Genomic DNA, 20,163 nt, shown 5'->3' with positions numbered 1-20,163 from the left:
CGTGGAGGCCACACACACTACTGAGCCTCATTTTGACTTGTTTTAAGGACATTACATCAAAGTTGGATCAGCCTGTAGTGTGGTTTTCCACTTTAATTTTGAGTGTGACTCCAAATCCAGACCTCCATGGGTTGATAAATTGGATTTCCATTTATTTTTGTGTGATTTTGTTGTCAGCACATTCAACTATGTAAAGAAAAAAGTATTTAATAAGATTATTTCATTCATTCAGATCTAGGATGTGTTATTTTAGTGTTCCCTTTATTTTTTTGAGCAGTGTATAATGAAATAACTTATTTTTCTTAAAAACAAGCTTGAAATGGGCTTGGTCTAATTGATTCAAAAACAAAAAACACATAACTTTGTCTTTCTTAATGAACCAGAAAATCTAGTTATTTCTGGTTGTTTATCATAGTTAGCTGGCTAACGCATTGATCCTGCTTTGTAGTACCCCCCTCTGGTCCTGCTGTTCACCACTGTTTGTATAATGTCAAGTATGTACTCATGTAATTAAATGTGATTAGATGTGATCACTGCCTTCTGCTAAAATATTTTGATTGAGAGAACTTTTGAATTTAATAGGGAAAGGTGGCAATGTTGTACAAACATACACAGACATACACATTAACAGGCCAAAGAGAGCAGACCAGAACAAAGGTGTACAAAACTCAATTATTTTATTAAACTTCTATCTTATGTAATCTGTATATATAAAAGTTCTAAAGCCATTGGCCTGAGACTAGAACAGACAGTGAGGCTGGCGTGTTTCATCATGTCCACATTTACATTAGTCCTCATTATTCACCAGCAGCCAGAATTGTACAACAGACAAGAACAAAAGGAGATGTAAACAGAGGCGACCAAAAAAATCATATACAGAAGAGTAGAGGAAACGACTGCACAATGCAGTGTTGTGAAGACGGTCAGTTAGACTAGTGGAGAAGAAGAAGACTGGAGGTCCTTGGGAGACGGAATAAATAACAGAGGAAGATGCTTTGCTCAGTTGATTGGCCATGCCATCCGACCTCGTGCTCCATTGGGCCGTGATTGGACATGGGGTAAGAGGGGGCGGCGGCAGAGGGGTTGCTGGACCAGTGGTACTTTCAAACCATAAGTGCACACAATGGGGTGTGTGGATGTGTGTGTATATTTTCCTATGAGAAGAGCTTTGTGTGAGTGTGTATGCATTTCCCTGTTTGAATGTAGTCAGGTTCAAAATGATTGGCACCCTTGATAAAGATTAGTAAAATAGAGGTTTTTAGCCACGCACACCAGTGGTGGGTTTGGCATCGAAATAAGGATGCGTGAGCAGAAAAGAACCCCATACCTTCTGTAAAATATGGGGGTGGATCTTCGACTGTACGGGGCTATTTTGCTTCCACTGGTCCTGGGGCCCTTGTTACGGTCAAATTTACCCAGTACTAGGACATTTTAGCCAAAAACCTGGTTGCCTCCGGAGGCTGAAACTTGGCCGCAAGTGAATCTTCCAGCAAGACAATAACCCCAAGCACACATCAAAATCCACAAAGAAATGGTCAATTGAACATAAAATAACAAAATGGTCTAAGATCTCTCCCAATGTGTTCTCCAATCTCAGAAAACATTTTAGAAAAAGGCTCAGTGCCATTATCCTCGCAAGGTCAGGAATTGAAAATAGGGGTGCCTATACTTTTTACCCCCACCATCAAAATCTCTTTCTCTGAGGAATTGTATTAGTATAAAATAATTAGTTTTTGAATATTTTTGCATACAATATAGCAGAGTATTTGTATTATTTATTTTATAGTCTTTTTTGCTAATCTTTATCAAGGGTGGCAATCACTTTGGACCTGACTGTATACAAGTGTGTATGCGCATATTTGCGTGATACAACCCTCTGTTTGCAGATCCTGTTTTTCAGGAGCTGGTAAACACTCATATCAACCACATACAAGGACAATTTTCCATCATGATTCTAGGCATAGCATTGTCTTCCATCCTCTTAATAGCCTTTTTGTTTCAATTCTCTTAAATACATATTTTACATCTCATATTAAATACCACTGTGTGTGTCAACAACATACGTGTGTGTGTGTGAGTGAGAGAGAAAAGGATGTTGCATGTGCTTTCCAATAGGTTATACCGGCACATTGATTCTCCTGTGTGCTGGGTGCTAGAGTATTGCTCTCCAAGGCCACAGGGTATATCAATCAACACACAGACCTATCAATATAACGGGAGGCCAGCAAAGACGCGTGTGTGTGTGTGCTCAGTCGCTGTCACTGGTGTCACTGCTGGGGTCTCCCTGGACCTTGTTGCGGTGCTGCATGGCACGGTGGTAGGCCACCTGCACTGACTTGCGGATGTTGGACTTCCTTCCCTCAAGCATCTTCTCCTTGTCCAGCTCCTGGTCCACCCCCAGAGGAACCAGCTTAGAGCGCGGCAGCCACTGCCTACAGACATGATCAGAAACACACACAGGGACATACAGTACAGGGTAGTAGCTTCTGCAGATATAATAGTAACTACTGTGTGAGCTGTGACCTAAAACAAGGTTTTTCTCTCTCTCTTTGTTCTCTCGCAAAGCATCCTCATCAACCACTCCTGACCCACTTCGGCTGACGAGCGATGGCTTTTTTGGCTTTCTTGCATTTATATGTCAAGAAAAGTTCCCTTTGTTCTTGTATTACTTGAATACAGCCATTTGATATGCTCTAGTGAAAATCTGCTGAGCTACACGTTGTTGACTACAGCCAGAGGTTTGCTGATACACTCTGATTCTGGGTTTTCCGCTGCCTCCACTGAGTAAGAACCTGAGCTGTAGAAGGGGAGGTCTTCAAATCACCACTTCTCTACCAGAGTGTGAGAGGGATAGAGGTTTGAGTGGAGTGAGAAAGAGGAAAATGAGTGGGAACAATGAGAGATAAAGAGAGAGAGAAAACACATAACAAAAAGATTGACAGTGTCAAGAGAAGAAACAGTGTACTGACCAGGTTCTCTTGTTGTCGAAGAAGAGAACCAGGAAGAGGTGTTCCCGGGCCTCCTGGGTCATCTGTTCCCCCAGCTTCAGGACTTCCAGGGGGGGCACGGGGATGGGGACCCCTCGGTGGAATACCCCCTCCCTGGGCATCTTAGGATCTATGATCTACAGGGGGGAAGAGGAGGGTTAGAGGTAGATATATGATAGTTTCATGAATATGGTGCGAAGGGGCCTCCCGAATGGCGCTGTGGTCTAAGACACTGGATTGCAGTGCTAGCTGAGCCACTTGAGATTCTGGATACAAGTCCAGGCTCTGTCGCAGCCGGCCGCGACCGGGATACCCATTGGGCGGTGCACAATTGGCCAAGTGTCGTCCGGGTTAGGGGAGGGTTTGGCAGGCAGGGATGTCCTTGTCCCATCGCGCACTAGCGACTCCTGTGGCGGGCCGGGCGCATGCACGCTGACACGGTCGCCAGGTGTACGGTGTTTCCTCCGACACATTGGTGCGGCTGGTTTCCGTGTTAAGCGGGCATTGTGTCAAGAAGCAGTGCGGCTTCGTTGGGTTGTGTTTCGGAGGACGCACGGCTCTCGACATTCGCCTCTCCCCTGTCCGTACGGGAGTTGCAGAGTTGAGACAAGACTGTAACTACCAATTGGATACCACGAAAAAGGGGTTAAATTAAATGAATATGGCGTGAGAAGTATGATGTTCTGCCTCTTTGTGGCCGAACAGATATTTCAACCATGGTGTATCCTAATGTGTGTGTGTCCATCCATTGCTGGATTACCAGAGCAGGGTATGAAGGGTAGCCTCTACACTTGGCCCACACCAGGTCCAGAGCATCAAGGGAAGAGTAGTGATCTGATGGCATCCTACAACCTGATCGGCCCCGGCCCCACCCTGCTGAGAGAAACACACGATACACCAGAATCACACACATACCAGTTTGCATCCCTGTTTGAGGGCCCAAAAAGGTGATACATTTTCTTTAGCACAGAAACACACAAAACACTATTTTCACCTCCTAAACACACACACACACACACACACACACACACACACACACACACACACACACACACACACACACACACACACACACACACACACACACACACACACACACTTTGGGAAAAGAAGAGGTAGAGGTGAAGCAACAGATGAAGATAAGTGCATGCCTATACGTGTGTGTGTAGTGTGTCACTCACAGTGTGAGACACTACGTGACCCTCCCACAGAGTAGGAGTCATTCTCTGTCCCTGATGTCTCCTCACTGCTGTCCTCCTGGAAGGCGGAACGAGAGAACGACTGCTTCCCCCGGCCCTGCTTAGACGGAGTGGTACTGAGAGAGAGAGATAAAGAGAAAGACAATAAAATAGTAATTTATTCATCCTAAACCAAAATGTGTGTATCATTAAAAGTTCAGTTGTGTTTGACTATGTGACTGTGTATGAATGCCATTGTGTGTGGATTATAATTACCTGGTTCTGTCAGAGGCAGCGCTGCTGCTGCTACTAGTGGTGGATTCAGAGTCAGAGCTGGATCGAGGGAGGCTCCTCTCATTCCTGTACACCCGAAAACTCTCTGTCACCGGCTGGTTGCCCCCAACAAAACCATTAGTGGGCAGACCTAGGAGACAGAGTCATAACCATTACAGTTACTAGACTGACCTGAGTCATTACTTCAAAAACAAGAGTAATGACAATATAACAATGTAAGAAGTGTGATTGTGCGTGTGTCTCACTCGGAAGAAGGTCGTCACTGTCACTCTCGGAGCTGGAGCTGCTGTGAGGGCTGCGGGGTCTCTTCCTCTGCCGAGGGGGGGACAGGAGGGGCAGTTGGGGGGGGACCTATCGGACTAGGGCTTACCCCCGCATCTCTGTTCTTAGGGGGGGCGGCCCGGCCTCTTGGGGGGTCCGGCCGTTTTGGGGTTCTTCTTGGAGAAGAGGACAGAGGTACGACGTCCCACCTCTGGAGCTAGAGCCGAGGACGATGCACTTAGATCTACAGAGAGAACGAGGAAGAGAAAATGGAAGTACAGTATATTATATATCCCTCCTTCGTAAAAGGAGAGTTGGGCATTAATTACCAGTATGGTAGGGGTAGGCCAGTGTGAGATAGTTATGAACAGTTATTCATGCATTCATATGAATGCATAGAGTGTATTTACTGTGAGTTAGTTTAGATATACACTCAGTCTCACCCTTGCCACTGATCTCCTGACTGCTGCTCTCCTCCCCCTCGTCATGGCGTCCCGTGGAGGAGGGGTGATGGGGGAGGGATGGTCCCCTGTCCCCTCCGGCCCCTGAGTCCCTGCCTCCCATGCCCGAACCCCCCTCTCTCTGGTGGGCCAGTTTCCTCTTGATGACCGTCATCTCTTTCCTCAGGGCTTTGGCCCGCCGTGACCGACCGATGCTGTGCTTCCCCGAGCTGACCTCATCAAAGCGCGCCTGCAGAAAACACAGCTGCTCCTCCAATGGCAGCCGCCGCCGGTTCTCTTGTAAGAGCAGGTCTAAGAGAGAGAGAGATTTAACGCAAGTACAGAATCCCAAATATACAGCAACATAACTTCATTGAAAGAGCGCAACTGAAGGAAAAGGAGAAAGGGGGAGAGGCGGAAGTAGAAAAGCTGGAGGTAAAACAGGACTCCAAGCCACTCACCCTCCTCATTGGAAGACAGCGGCCTGTCTCCGTCTCGGTCCCTCTCTCGTTCTCGGTCCCTGTCCCTTTCTCTCTCCCGCTCCCTCTCTCGGTCTCGCTCTCTGTCACGCTGGCTGTCCGGGCTGGGCTCTCGGGGGAGGTGCATGCCTGTGTCATAGTCCAAGCCGATTCGCTCAGCCTGTCTGCGGGCGGTCCTGATCACGGCCCCGCCCATCTCCCGGAGGCGCAGAGCGGCGCGGTAGAACACGGTGTCCTTGGCGTTGTATTTGAGACAATTGTTGACAATGAGGCCAAAGTCTGCCTCGAAAGCCTCGAAACTGAGGTAGCAGTGAGACTCAAGTAGATTCCACATGGTCTGGAAGTCCATAGGCCTCTCGATATGGTCCAGGTAGTCTGGCACCTGAGGAGAAAAAGAGGTCAGGGTTAAAGCACACCAGCCACTGTGTGTGCAAATAACGTTTGTGTGTGCGTGCGTGTGTGTTACCTCAGCCAGAGGGACAGGTTCAGTGAAGAAGTTGCTGGTGTCTCTGTCCTGTAGTTGCTCCAGGGTGTTCCTCAGTAGGACCAGGAAGGGAGTCAGCTGCATCTCTAGAGCCATCTGCTGCACCTTAATCTACACATTCCACACACACTGTAAAAAAAACTGCTCACTGTGCAAACTGCCAGATGTTAAGTTTGTGTGTCATAGAAATGTGTGCTTGAAGTGTGGATGTGAGGAGTGTGTGTGTGTGTGTGTCTCACCGTCTCCCTCTTGAGTTTCTCTCTCTTGCGGATGAGCTCCACCAGTAGTCTGGCTCTCTCCAGGTCATGTCTCAGTCTCTGCCATGCCTTCAGCTGCTCCTTCAGAGCCAAGTTATTCTCCTCACTGTCCCTCTGGGGCACCAACACACACACACACACACACACATTTGCAATGTAACACAACACTCAAAATGAACAGACACACACACACACACACACACACACACACACACACACACACACACACACACACACACACACAGGTTAGTTTGGGAGTGTAACACAGTTAATCAGGATGCAGCAGCACACTCACACCACAATCAAACAAGCCTCTCATTTACATAACTTTCTCTCACACACATACATCAGTCCAAACACATGCAGAGTTTCCAGTAGTATTCTCCCTACCGCTGAGATAACAACACCAGACAGAGACTGTGTGGTGGTTACCGTGGTAACCTGTGACTCTGGCGCCTGTGGCTGTGGATGTAGCTGCTCTGTGTTGCGCTGCGACTGCAGGTGGGTCTGGAGCCGGCGCAGCAGAGGGACTCCATTTCGGCTCTGCCTCTTCAGGGTCCAGTAGCTATGCAGTCGCTGCATAAACTGGCTTTTCCTGGGCACTGTCAGGTTACTGGTGATCTTACTGAGCCTGGGGAGGAACACACAGGGGAGATGGTAGGACTGAAGAGACTGGGAGAGTATGTGATGTCTGAATCTGTAATGCCTTTGTATCTGCAGTGAGTGTGTGTGTGTGTGTATACACTGTGTGTGTGTGTGTGTATGTGTGTGTATACACTGTGTGTGTGTGTGTGTACCTGTGTGGGGGTATACAAGGCACAGATACCACAGGCGCGGCATTCCTCTTCTCAGCCAGTATCTTCCTGGCTCTCTTCATCTTCAGTCTGGACTTAGCCTTGGCCCTCTTGGCCCGCTCTGAGCTCCAGCCCTTGGAGTCGTCATCGTGACCTATACTGGGTTCATCGTCCTCCTCCAGCTCGCCCTCACTGTGGGAGGAGCCCATGCTAGCCCCTCCCACCCCCCCGATGGGGCGTGCAGAGCCGGGCGGGGTGTGGATGTCGCAATAGGCGGTCTTGCGGACGCTGAAGGAGGTGCCGTTGGCACCGGTCTCCCTGACAGGCTCCATCTTCATGTAGAGGCCGGCCTGCTGGGCACAGGTCACGTGGAAGGCTGTGTAGCAGTTGGCCTTGTGGCACTGGATGCAGGCGCCTGAGCCGCGCTGCTTGCAGATGTAGCAAGTGAGCTTCCAGCGCGCCGGGGGGATGTGCTCTATGCTGTCGATGGGCTCCAGGAAGACAGTGTTGGCAAAACACACCTTAGGGAGAGAGAAAAAGGGGTGAGGAGATCAGTCACATTCATTGCAACAGGATTGTCAACAGGACAGACAGACATCAAAACTATCATACGGTTTGTCAATACACAGCTCACAGCATTCACACACTCCTACTCTTGCACTAGTGCTCAGAAATTAGTGTTTTGAGGTAATTTTGACCCCCCCCCCCCAAAAAAAAAAACATGAAATGTATGCATTATGTGGGCTGAACAACACAGAATAAAACAATGAATAAAAGTCCCATAACGGGCATGACTACCCATTACAGCTTACCATTTAACCATAATGTATTCATAGTACTTCAATAAAATATTTCAGTTGTGTTTATTACATTTGTTTTATTTGATGACTTTATTATTTAATATCATCTTTATAGAGCTACTGCTTATGCTGTCTGAAAGAAAAAAAATGGTTGTAGTTCTTCAAAGTAAATAAGGCATACTTTTATGACTGCTAAATACCAACTATCAGTCACATAGATCATGTATTTTCAGGTAGGATACCTCACCAAGCAACTGCTCTCTATCCCTCTCGATTGTGTGTTCTTCTGTCTCTTCTCTCCATTTCTGTGTATTCCCCACACAGACCGGACAAGTAGGTGCGCAACGGATTGTGGTCATTGTAGTTAGTTTAGTACAGAAAACGGGGTAATTATGTTGAATATTGGCCTGTTGAAAACTACAACTCCCTATGACATCGCACAGTTCGGGCTTGAGCTGATTTATCTCTAGAGAAACTGCGCATTGAGCTCACAAAAATGAATTAAATGGAATTCAAATAATTGAACCGACATCGGTCAATTAGTTGTTTAAAAAACAAATAACCTTGCACACACTCCTACCCTCACACACACTCCTACCCTCACACACACTCCTACCCTCACAAACACCATTTACCCTCACACACACACCTATCCTCACACACACACTCCTACCCTCAGAAACACTATTACCCTCACACACACTCTCACCTCAGGGATCCAGAGGGCACACACTCCTACCCTCACACACACTCCTACCCTCACACACACTCTTACCTCAGGGATCCAGAGGGCACACACTCCTACCCTCACACACACTCTCACCTCAGGGATCCAGAGGGCACACACTCCTACCCTCACACACACTCTCACCTCAGGGATCCAGAGGGCACACACTCCTACCCTCACACACACTCCTACCCTCACACACACTCCTACCCTCACACACACTCTCACCTCAGGGATCCAGAGGGCACACACTCCTACCCTCACACACACTCCTACCCTCACACACACTCCTACCCTCACACACACTCTCACCTCAGGGATCCAGAGGGCACACACTCCTACCCTCACACACACACTCACCTCAGGGATCCAGAGGGCACACACTCCTACCCTCACACACACACTCACCTCAGGGATCCAGAGGGCACACACTCCTACCCTCACACACACTCTCACCTCAGGGATCCAGAGGGCACACACTCCTACCCTCACACACACTCCTACCCTCACACACACTCCTACCCTTCTCACACACCCCTACCCTCACACACACTCTCACCTCAGGGATCCAGAGGGCACACACTCCTACCCTCACACACACACTCACCTCAGGGATCCAGAGGGCACACACTCCTACCCTCACACACACTCTCACCTCAGGGATCCAGAGGGCACACACTCCTACCCTCACACACACTCCTACTCTCACACACTCCTACCCTCACACACACTCCTACCCTCACACACACTCCTACCCTCACACACACTCTCACCTCAGGGATCCAGAGGGCACACACTCCTACCCTCACACACACTCTCACCTCAGGGATCCAGAGGGCACACACCACATGGGCCCAGCGTGCGTCATCCGTCTGTTTGAAAGCTCCGCCCTTGTTGGGGCAGAGGGCACAGTCGACGGCCCGGCTAGGGGACTGGAGGCAGCGCCGACACAGCCACTGGCCCTCAGGGATGTAGGGCACACCGTAACACTCCTGGTGTACGGCCAGGTTACACATGTCACAGAACAGGATCACGTTGCTATTCTGACACTCGCCGTCGTTACAGATGCAGCAGACGGCATCTTCGTCGATCAGGGCGCTGGGGTCCATCTGGGAGAGAATGGAAAAGGGGGAGAAGAAAAGAGAAGAGGGTAAGGGGATAACCATTTAGGTCTTGAACCTTTTCTTGCCCAGGCAAACCGGCAACCCAGGGACCCCATCATACCTTAGCAAAGAAAAATGTGTTCACGTCTTGTCTTATCATCAAGTGAATGATAATGGCAAGGAGAATGAATCATCATTTTTAAATAAATATATTTGGTAGATAGTTTTTCATTATTTTGACCTCCCCACAATAGAATTGGAAGAGGAAGTGTAAACTCTAAACATAAACTATTAGCTTGAAAAGGTACTCCAAAAACATTTTCGCTAAGAGCAGCTGGTTAGACAAAGGTTAGCCATGCATGTCCAAGTCAAGAAAGCTTAACAGCAGCCAGTGGCACTTGCTGCACTGGTAGTCTATTATACTGACACAAAAGCTGTCACTCAGAGCGAGAGACAGAGTGTATCTAGTGTTTATCACCTTGTTGTGGCTCTCGAAGTAGGACTCCTTCTCCAGCCGGTCCATGAGGTACTCAAACACCTCCTGGGGGATGGGCGTCACCCCGTCACTACGCCGCTTGTCATTCATGATGTCCAGCCAGATGTAGTCCTCTTCATCAATGTCATACTCCACCTCCTCATCCAGCTCCTCTACCGACTTATCTATGTACCTGTGGGAGGGGAAAGTGTGGGGGTAGAAAGATGCAGAAAGGATTAGACTGAGATAGAGTTTGGACATGGATACCTTCAAAACCACCAGCCGAGGCAGGGTACTGTGACTGACCTGTAGTAGGATGAGTGTCGTGTGGTATTGTGACTGACCTGTAGTAGGATGAGTGTCGTGTGGTACTGCGACTGACCTGTAGTAGGATGAGTGTCGTGTGGTACTGTGACTGACCTGTAGTACGATGAGTGTCGTGTGGTACTGTGACTGACCTGTAGTAGGATGAGTGTCGTGTGGTACTGCGACTGACCTGTAGTAGGATGAGTGTCGTATGGTACTGTGACTGACCTGTAGTAGGATGAGTGTCATGTGGTACTGTGACTGACCTGTAGTAGGATGAGTGTCGTGTGGTACTGTGACTGACTGACCTGTAGTAGGATGAGTGTCGTGTGGTACTGTGACTGACCTGTAGTAGGATGAGTGTCGTGTGGTACTGTGACTGACCTGCAGTAGGATGTGTGTTGTGTGGTACTGCGACTGACCTGTAGTAAGATGAGTGTTGTGTGGTACTGTGACTGACTGACCTGTAGTAGGATGAGTGTCGTGTGGTACTGCGACTGACCTGGAGTAGGATGAGTGTCGTGGTATTGTGACTGACCTGTAGTAGGATGAGTGTCGTGTGGTACTGTGACTGACCTGTAGAAGGATGAGTGTCGTGTGGTACCGTGACTGACCTGTAGTAGGATGAGTGTCGTGTGGTACTGTGACTGGCCTGTAGTAGGATGAGTGTCGTGTGGTACTGTGACTGACTGACCTGCAGTAGTATGAGTGTCGTGTGGTACGTGACTGACTGACCTGTAGTAAGATGAGTGTCGTGTGGTACTGTGACTGACTGACTTGTAGTAAGATGAGTGTCGTGTGGTACTGCGACTGACCTGTAGTAGGATGAGTGTCGTGTGGTACCGTGATTGACCTGTAGTAGGATGAGTGTCATGTGGTACTGTGACTGACCTGGAGTAGGATGAATGTTGTGTGGTACTGTGACTAAGCTGAAGTAGGATGAGTGTCGTGTGGTACTGCGATTGACCTGGAGTAGGATGAGTGTCGTGTGGTACTGTGACTGACCTGTAGTAGGATGAGTGTCGTGTGGTACTGTGACTGACCTGTAGTTGGATGAGTGTCGTGTGGTACTGTGACTGACCTGTAGTAGGATGAGTGTCATGTGGTACTGTGACTGACCTGTAGTAGGATGAATGTCGTGTGGTACTGTGACTAACCTGAAGTAGGATGAGTGTCGTGTGGGACTGTGACTGACCTGTAGTAGGATGAGTGTCGTGTGGTACTGTGACTGACCTGTAGTAGGATGAGTGTCGTGTGGTACTGTGACTGACCTGTAGTTGGATGAGTGTCGTGTGGTACTGTGACTGACCTGTAGTTGGATGAGTGTCGTGTGGTACTGTGACTGACCTGTAGTAGGATGAGTGTTGTGTGGTACTGTGACTGACCTGTAGAAGGATGAGTGTCATGTGGTACTGTGACTGACCTGGAGTTGGATGAGTGTCGTGTGGTAATGTGACTGACCTGTAGTAGGATGAGTGTCGTGTGGTACTGTGACTGACCTGTAGTAGGATGAGTGTCATGTGGTACTGTGACAGACCTGTAGCAGGATGAGTGTCGTGTGGTACTGTGACTGACCTGTAGTTGGATGAGTGTCGTGTGGTACTGTGACTGACTGACCTGCAGTAGTATGAGTGTCGTGTGGTACTGTGACTGACTGACCTGTAGTAGGATGAGTGTCGTGTGGTACTGTGACTAACCTGAAGTAGGATGAGTGTCGTGTGGGACTGTGACTGACCTGTAGTAGGATGAGTGTCGTGTGGTACTGTGACTGACCTGTAGTAGGATGAGTGTCGTGTGGTACTGTGACTGACCTGTAGTTGGATGAGTGTCGTGTGGTACTGTGACTGACCTGTAGTTGGATGAGTGTCGTGTGGTACTGTGACTGACCTGTAGTAGGATGAGTGTTGTGTGGTACTGTGACTGACCTGTAGAAGGATGAGTGTCATGTGGTACTGTGACTGACCTGGAGTAGGATGAGTGTCGTGTGGTACTGTGACTGACTGACTTGTAGTAAGATGAGTGTCGTGTGGTACTGCGACTGACCTGTAGTAGGATGAGTGTCGTGTGGTACCGTGATTGACCTGTAGTAGGATGAGTGTCGTGTGGTACTGTGACTGACCTGGAGTAGGATGAATGTTGTGTGGTACTGTGACTAAGCTGAAGTAGGATGAGTGTCGTGTGGTACTGCGATTGACCTGGAGTAGGATGAGTGTCGTGTGGTACTGTGACTGAACTGTAGTAGGATGAGTGTCGTGTGGTACTGTGACTGACCTGTAGTTGGATGAGTGTCGTGTGGTACTGTGACTGACCTGTAGTAGGATGAGTGTCATGTGGTACTGTGACTGACCTGTAGTAGGATGAATGTCGTGTGGTACTGTGACTAACCTGAAGTAGGATGAGTGTCGTGTGGGACTGTGACTGACCTGTAGTAGGATGAGTGTCGTGTGGTACTGTGACTGACCTGTAGTTGGATGAGTGTCGTGTGGTACTGTGACTGACCTGTAGTAGGATGAGTGTCGTGTGGTGCTGTGACTGACCTGTAGAAGGATGAGTGTCATGTGGTACTGTGACTGACCTGGAGTAGGATGAGTGTCGTGTGGTACTGTGACTGACTGACTTGTATTAAGATGAGTGTCGTGTGGTACTGCGACTGACCTGAAGTAGGATGAGTGTCGTGTGGTACCGTGATTGACCTGTAGTAGGATGAGTGTCATGTGGTACTGTGACTGACCTGGAGTAGGATGAGTGTCGTGTGGTACTGCGACTGACCTGAAGTAGGATGAGTGTCGTGTGGTACCGTGATTGACCTGTAGTAGGATGAGTGTCATGTGGTACTGTGACTGACCTGGAGTAGGATGAGTGTCGTGTGGTACTGTGACTGACCTGTAGTAGGATGAGTGTCGTGTGGTACTGTGACTGACCTGTAGTTGGATGAGTGTCGTGTGGTACTGTGACTGACCTGAAGTAGGATGAGTGTCGTGTGGGACTGTGACTGACCTGTAGTAGGATGAGTGTCGTGTGGTACTGTGACTGACCTGTAGTAGGATGAGTGTCGTGTGGTACTGTGACTGACCTGTAGTTGGATGAGTGTCGTGTGGTACTGTGACTGACCTGTAGTAGGATGAGTGTTGTGTGGTACTGTGACTGACCTGTAGAAGGATGAGTGTCGTGTGGAACCGTGACTGACCTGTAGAAGGATGAGTGTCGGGTGGTACTGTGACTGACCTGTAGTAGGATGAGTGTCGTGTGGTACTATGACTGACCTGTAGTAGGATGAGTGTCGTGTGGTACTGTGACTGACCTGTAGAAGGATGAGTGTTGTGTGGTACCTGTAGAAGGATGAGTGTCGTGTGGTACTGTGACTGACTGACCTGTAGTAGGATGAGTGTCGTGTGGTAATGTGACTGACCTGTAGTAGGATGAGTGTCGTGTGGTACTGTGACTGACCTGTAGTAGGATGAGTGTCATGTGGTACTGTGACAGACCTGTAGCAGGATGAGTGTCGTGTGGTACTGTGACTGACCTGTAGTTGGATGAGTGTCGTGTGGTACTGTGACTGACTGACCTGCAGTATTATGAGTGTCGTGTGGTACTGTGACTGACCTGTAGTAGGATGAGTGTCGTGTGGTACTGTGACTGACCTGCAGTAGGATGAGTGTTGCGTGGTACTGCGACTGACCTGTAGTAAGATGAGTGTCGTGTGGTACTGTGACTGACCTGGAGTAGGATGAGTGTCGTGTGGTACTGTGACTGACCTGTCGTAGGATGAGTGTCGTGTGGTACTGTGACTGACCTGTAGAAGGATGAGTGTCGTGTGGTACCGTGACTGACCTGTAGTAGGATGAGTGTCGTGTGGTAATGTGACTGACCTGTAGTAGGATGAGTGTCGTGTGGTACTGTGACTGACCTGTAGTAGGATGAGTGTCGTATGGTACTGTGACTGACCTGTAGTAGGATGAGTGTCGTGTGGTACTGTGACTGACCTGGAGTAGGATGAGTGTCATGTGGTACTGTGACTGACCTGTAGTAGGATGAGTGTCGTGTGGTACCGTGACTGACCTGTAGAAGGATGAGTGTCGTGTGGTCCCGTGATTGACCTGTAGTATGATGAGTGTCATGTGGTACTGTGACTGACCTGGAGTAGGATGAATGTTGTGTGGTACTATGACTAAGCTGAAGTAGGATGAGTGTCGTGTGGTACTGCGATTGACCTGGAGTAGGATGAGTGTCGTGTGGTACTGTGACTGACCTGTAGTAGGATGAGTGTCGTGTGGTACTGTGACTGACCTGTAGTTGGATGAGTGTCGTGTGGTACTGTGACAGACCTGTAGTAGGATGAGTGTCATGTGGTACTGTGACTGACCTGTAGTAGGATGAATGTCGTGTGGTACTGTGACTAACCTTAAGTAGGATGAGTGTCGTGTGGGACTGTGACTGACCTGTAGTAGGATGAGTGTCGTGTGGTACTGCGACTGACCTGTAGTAGGATGAGTGTCGGGTGGTACTGCGACTGACCTGTAGTAGGATGAGTGTTGTGTGGTACTGCGACTGACCTGTAGCCGGATGAGTGTCGTGTGGTACTGCGACTGACCTGTAGTCGGATGAGTGTCGTGTGGTACTGTGACAGACATGTAGTAGGATGAGTGTCGTGTGGTACTGTGACTGACTGACCAGTAGTAAGATGAGTGTCGTGTGGTACTGTGACTGACTGACCTGTAGTAGGATGAGTGTCGTGTGGTACTGTGACTGACTGACCTGTAGTAGGATGAGTGTCGTGTGGTACTGTGACTGACCTGTAGTAGGATGAGTGTCGTGTGGTACTGTGACTGACCTGTAGTAGGATGAGTGTCGTGTGGTACTGTGACTGACCTGTAGTAGGATGAGTGTCGTGTGGTACTGTGACTGACTGACCTGTAGTAGGATGAGTGTCGTGTGGTACTGTGACTGACCTGTAGTAGGATGAGTGTCGTGTGGTACCGTGACTGACCTGTAGAAGGATGAGTGTCGTGTGGTACCGTGATTGACCTGTAGTAGGATGAGTGTCATGTGGTACTGTGACTGACCTGGAGTAGGATGAATGTCGTGTGGTACTGTGACTAAGCTGAAGTAGGATGAGTGTCGTGTGGTAATGCGATTGACCTGGAGTAGGATGAGTGTCGTGTGGTACTGTGACTGACCTGTAGTAGGATGAGTGTCGTGTGGTACTGTGACTGACCTGTAGTTGGATGAGTGTCGTGTGGTACTGTGACTGACCTGTAGTAGGATGAGTGTCATGTGGTACTGTGACTGACCTGTAGTAGGATGAATGTCGTGTGGTACTGTGACTAACCTGAAGTAGGATGAGTGTCGTGTGGGACTGTGACTGACCTGTAGTAGGATGAGTGTCGTGTGGTACTGTGACTGACCTGTAGTAGGATGAGTGTCGTGTGGTACTATGACTGACCTGTAGTTGGATGAGTGTCGTGTGGTACTGTGACTGAAATGTAGTTGGATGAGTGTCGTGTGGTACTGTGACTGACCTGTAGTAGGATGAGTGTTGTGTGGTACTGTGACTGACCTGTAGAAGGATGAGTGTTGTGTGGTACTGTGACTGACCTGAAGTAGGATGAGTGTCGTGTGGGACTGTGACTGACCTGTAGTCGGATGAGTGTCGTGTGGTACTGTGACAGATATGTAGTAGGATGAGTGTCGTGTGGTACTGTGACAGATATGTAGTAGGATGAGTGTCGTGTGGTACTGTGACTGACTGACCTGTAGTAGGATGAGTGTCGTGTGGTACTGTGACTGACCTGCAGTAGTATGAGTGTCGTGTGGTACTGTGAATGACTGACCTGCAGTAGAATGAGTGTCGTGTGGTACGTGACTGACTGACCTGTAGTAGGATGAGTGTCGTGTGGTACTGTGACTGACCTGTAGTAGGATGAGTGTCGTGTGGTACAGTGACTGACCTGTAGAAGGATGAGTGTCGTGTGGTACCGTGATTGACCTGTAGTAGGATGAGTGTCGTGTGGTACTGTGACTGACCTGGAGTAGGATGAATGTCGTGTGGTACTGTGACTAAGCTGAAGTAGGATGAGTGTCGTGTGGTACTGCGATTGACCTGGAGTAGGATGAGTGTCGTGTGGTACTGTGACTGACCTGTAGTAGGATGAGTGTCGTGTGGTACTGTGACTGACCTGTAGTTGGATGAGTGTCGTGTGGTACTGTGACTGACCTGTAGTAGGATGAGTGTCGTGTGGTACTGTGACTGACCTGTAGTAGGATGAGTGTCGTGTGGTACTGTGACTAACCTGAAGTAGGATGAGTGTCGTGTGGGACTGTGACTGACCTGTAGTAGGATGAGTGTCGTGTGGTACTGTGACTGACCTGTAGTTGGATGAGTGTCGTGTGGTACTGTGACTGACCTGTAGTTGGATGAGTGTCGTGTGGTACTGTGACTGACCTGTAGTAGGATGAGTGTTGTGTGGTACTGTGACTGACCTGTAGAAGGATGAGTGTCGTGTGGTACTGTGACTGACCTGGAGTTGGATGAGTGTCGTGTGGTAATGTGACTGACATGTAGTAGGATGAGTGTCGTGTGGTACTGTGACTGACCTGTAGTAGGATGAGTGTCGTGTGGTACTGTGACAGACCTGTAGCAGGATGAGTGTCGTGTGGTACTGTGACTGACCTGTAGTTGGATGAGTGTCGTGTGGTACTGTGACTGACTGACCTGTAGTAGTATGAGTGTCGTGTGGTACTGTGACTGACTGACCTGTAGTAGGATGAGTGTCGTGTGGTACTGTGACTGGCCTGTAGTAGGATGAGTGTCGTGTGGTACGTGACTGACTGACCTGTAGTAGGATGAGTGTCGTGTGGTACTGTGACTGACCTGTAGTAGGATGAGTGTCGTGTGGTACCGTGACTGACCTGTAGAAGGATGAGTGTCGTGTGGTACCGTGACTGACCTGTAGTAGGATGAGTGTCATGTGGTACTGTGACTGACCTGGAGTAGGATGAATGTTGTGTGGTACTGTGACTAAGCTGAAGTAGGATGAGTGTCGTGTGGTACTGCGACTGACCTGGAGTAGGATGAGTGTCGTGTGGTACTGTGACTGACCTGTAGTAGGATGAGTGTTGTGTGGTACTGTGACTGACCTGTAGTTGGATGAGTGTCGTGTGGTACTGTGACTGACCTGTAGTAGGATGAGTGTCGTGTGGTACTGTGACTGACCTGTAGTAGGATGAATGTCGTGTGGTACTGTGACTAACCTGAAGTAGGATGAGTGTCGTGTGGGACTGTGACTGACCTGTAGTAGGATGAGTGTCGTGTGGTACTGTGACTGACCTGTAGTAGGATGAGTGTCGTGTGGTACTGTGACTGACCTGTAGTTGGATGAGTGTCGTGTGGTACTGTGACTGACCTGTAGTTGGATGAGTGTCGTGTGGTACTGTGACTGACCTGTAGTAGGATGAGTGTTGTGTGGTACTGTGACTGACCTGTAGAAGGATGAGTGTCATGTGGTACTGCGACTGACCTGTAGTAGGATGAGTGTCGTGTGGTACCGTGATTGACCTGTAGTAGGATGAGTGTCATGTGGTACTGTGACTGACCTGGAGTAGGATGAATGTTGTGTGGTACTGTGACTAAGCTGAAGTAGGATGAGTGTCGTGTGGTACTGCGATTGACCTGGAGTAGGATGAGTGTCGTGTGGTACTGTGACTGAACTGTAGTAGGATGAGTGTCGTGTGGTACTGTGACTGACCTGTAGTTGGATGAGTGTCGTGTGGTACTGTGACTGACCTGTAGTAGGATGAGTGTCGTGTGGTACTGTGACTGACCTGTAGTAGGATGAATGTCGTGTGGTACTGTGACTAACCTGAAGTAGGATGAGTGTCGTGTGGGACTGTGACTGACCTGTAGTAGGATGAGTGTCGTGTGGTACTGTGACTGACCTGTAGTTGGATGAGTGTCGTGTGGTACTGTGACTGACCTGTAGTAGGATGAGTGTCGTGTGGTACTGTGACTGACTGACCTGTAGTAAGATGAGTGTCGTGTGGTACTGCGACTGACCTGTAGTAGGATGAGTGTCGTGTGGTACTGTGACTGACCTGTAGTAGGATGAGTGTCGTGTGGTACTGTGACTGACCTGTAGTAGGATGAGTGTCGTGTGGTACTGTGACTGACCTGTAGTAGGATGAGTGTCGTGTGGTACTGTGACTGACCTGTAGTAGGATGAGTGTCGTGTGGGACTGTGACTGACCTGTAGTAGGATGAGTGTCGTGTGGTACTGTGACTGACCTGTAGTAGGATGAGTGTCGTGTGGTACTGTGACTGACCTGTAGTTGGATGAGTGTCGTGTGGTACTGTGACTGACCTGTAGTAGGATGAGTGTCGTGTGGTACTGTGACTGACCTGTAGTAGGATGAGTGTCGTGTGGTATTGTGACTGACCTGTAGTAGGATGAGTGTCGTGTGGAACCGTGACTGACCTGTAGAAGGATGAGTGTCGGGTGGTACTGTGACTGACCTGTAGTAGGATGAGTGTCGTGTGGTACTGTGACTGACCTGTAGTAGGATGAGTGTCGTGTGGTACTGTGACTGACCTGTAGAAGGATGAGTGTTGTGTGGTACCTGTAGAAGGATGAGTGTCGTGTGGTACTGTGACTGACTGACCTGTAGTAGGATGAGTGTCGTGTGGTAATGTGACTGACCTGTAGTAGGATGAGTGTCGTGTGGTACTGTGACTGACCTGTAGTAGGATGAGTGTCGTGTGGTACTGTGACAGACCTGTAGTAGGATGAGTGTCGTGTGGTACTGTGACTGACCTGTAGTTGGATGAGTGTCGTGTGGTACTGTGACTGACTGACCTGTAGTAGTATGAGTGTCGTGTGGTACTGTGACTGACTGACCTGTAGTAGGATGAGTGTCGTGTGGTACTGTGACTGACCTGTAGTAGGATGAGTGTCGTGTGGTACTGTGACTGACCTGTAGTAGGATGAGTGTTGCGTGGTACTGCGACTGACCTGTAGTAAGATGAGTGTCGTGTGGTACTGTGACTGACCTGGAGTAGGATGAGTGTCATGTGGTACTGTGACTGACCTGTCGTAGGATGAGTGTCGTGTGGTACTGTGACTGACCTGTAGAAGGATGAGTGTCGTGTGGTACCTTGACTGACCTGTAGTAGGATGAGTGTCGTGTGGTAATGTGACTGACCTGTAGTAGGATGAGTGTCGTGTGGTACTGTGACTGACCTGTAGTAGGATGAGTGTCGTATGGTACTGTGACTGACCTGCAGTAGGATGAGTGTCGTGTGGTACTGCGACTGACCTGTAGTAAGATGAGTGTCGTGTGGTACTGTGACTGACCTGGAGTAGGATGAGTGTCATGTGGTACTGTGACTGACCTGGAGTAGGATGTGTGTCGTGTGGGACTGCGATTGACCTGAAGTCGGATGAGTGTCGTGTGGTACTGTGACAGATATGTAGTAGGATGTGTGTCGTGTGGTACTGTGACAGATATGTAGTAGGATGAGTGTCGTGTGGTACTGTGACTGACTGACCTGTAGTAGGATGAGTGTCGTGTGGTACTGTGACTGA

At 49.1% G+C, this 20,163-nt stretch overlaps 1 protein-coding gene across 1 annotated transcript in view; it reads right to left on the bottom strand.

Moving 5' to 3' along the window:
- Positions 1-660: 660 nt before the first annotated feature.
- LOC106571880 (peregrin) overlaps positions 661-20,163 on the bottom strand; it is a 170,738-nt gene continuing 151,235 nt past the window's right edge. Inside the window, 16 exon segments of the mRNA XM_045695903.1 lie at positions 661-2,432; positions 2,970-3,124; positions 3,748-3,863; positions 4,169-4,302; positions 4,442-4,589; positions 4,705-4,807; positions 4,809-4,853; positions 4,855-4,937; positions 5,164-5,472; positions 5,622-6,021; positions 6,106-6,234; positions 6,363-6,494; positions 6,813-7,011; positions 7,178-7,695; positions 9,523-9,810; positions 10,283-10,472. Coding sequence (XP_045551859.1) covers positions 2,249-2,432; positions 2,970-3,124; positions 3,748-3,863; positions 4,169-4,302; positions 4,442-4,589; positions 4,705-4,807; positions 4,809-4,853; positions 4,855-4,937; positions 5,164-5,472; positions 5,622-6,021; positions 6,106-6,234; positions 6,363-6,494; positions 6,813-7,011; positions 7,178-7,695; positions 9,523-9,810; positions 10,283-10,472 — 3,133 coding nt within the window. The 3' untranslated portion in view covers positions 661-2,248.

This window comes from Salmo salar, chromosome ssa15 (genome assembly GCF_905237065.1).
Source record: "Salmo salar chromosome ssa15, Ssal_v3.1, whole genome shotgun sequence".
NCBI lineage: Eukaryota > Metazoa > Chordata > Actinopteri > Salmoniformes > Salmonidae > Salmo > Salmo salar.
The sequence above is the reverse complement of the archived record's forward strand: the minus strand, read 5'-3'. Positions and strand labels throughout refer to the sequence as shown.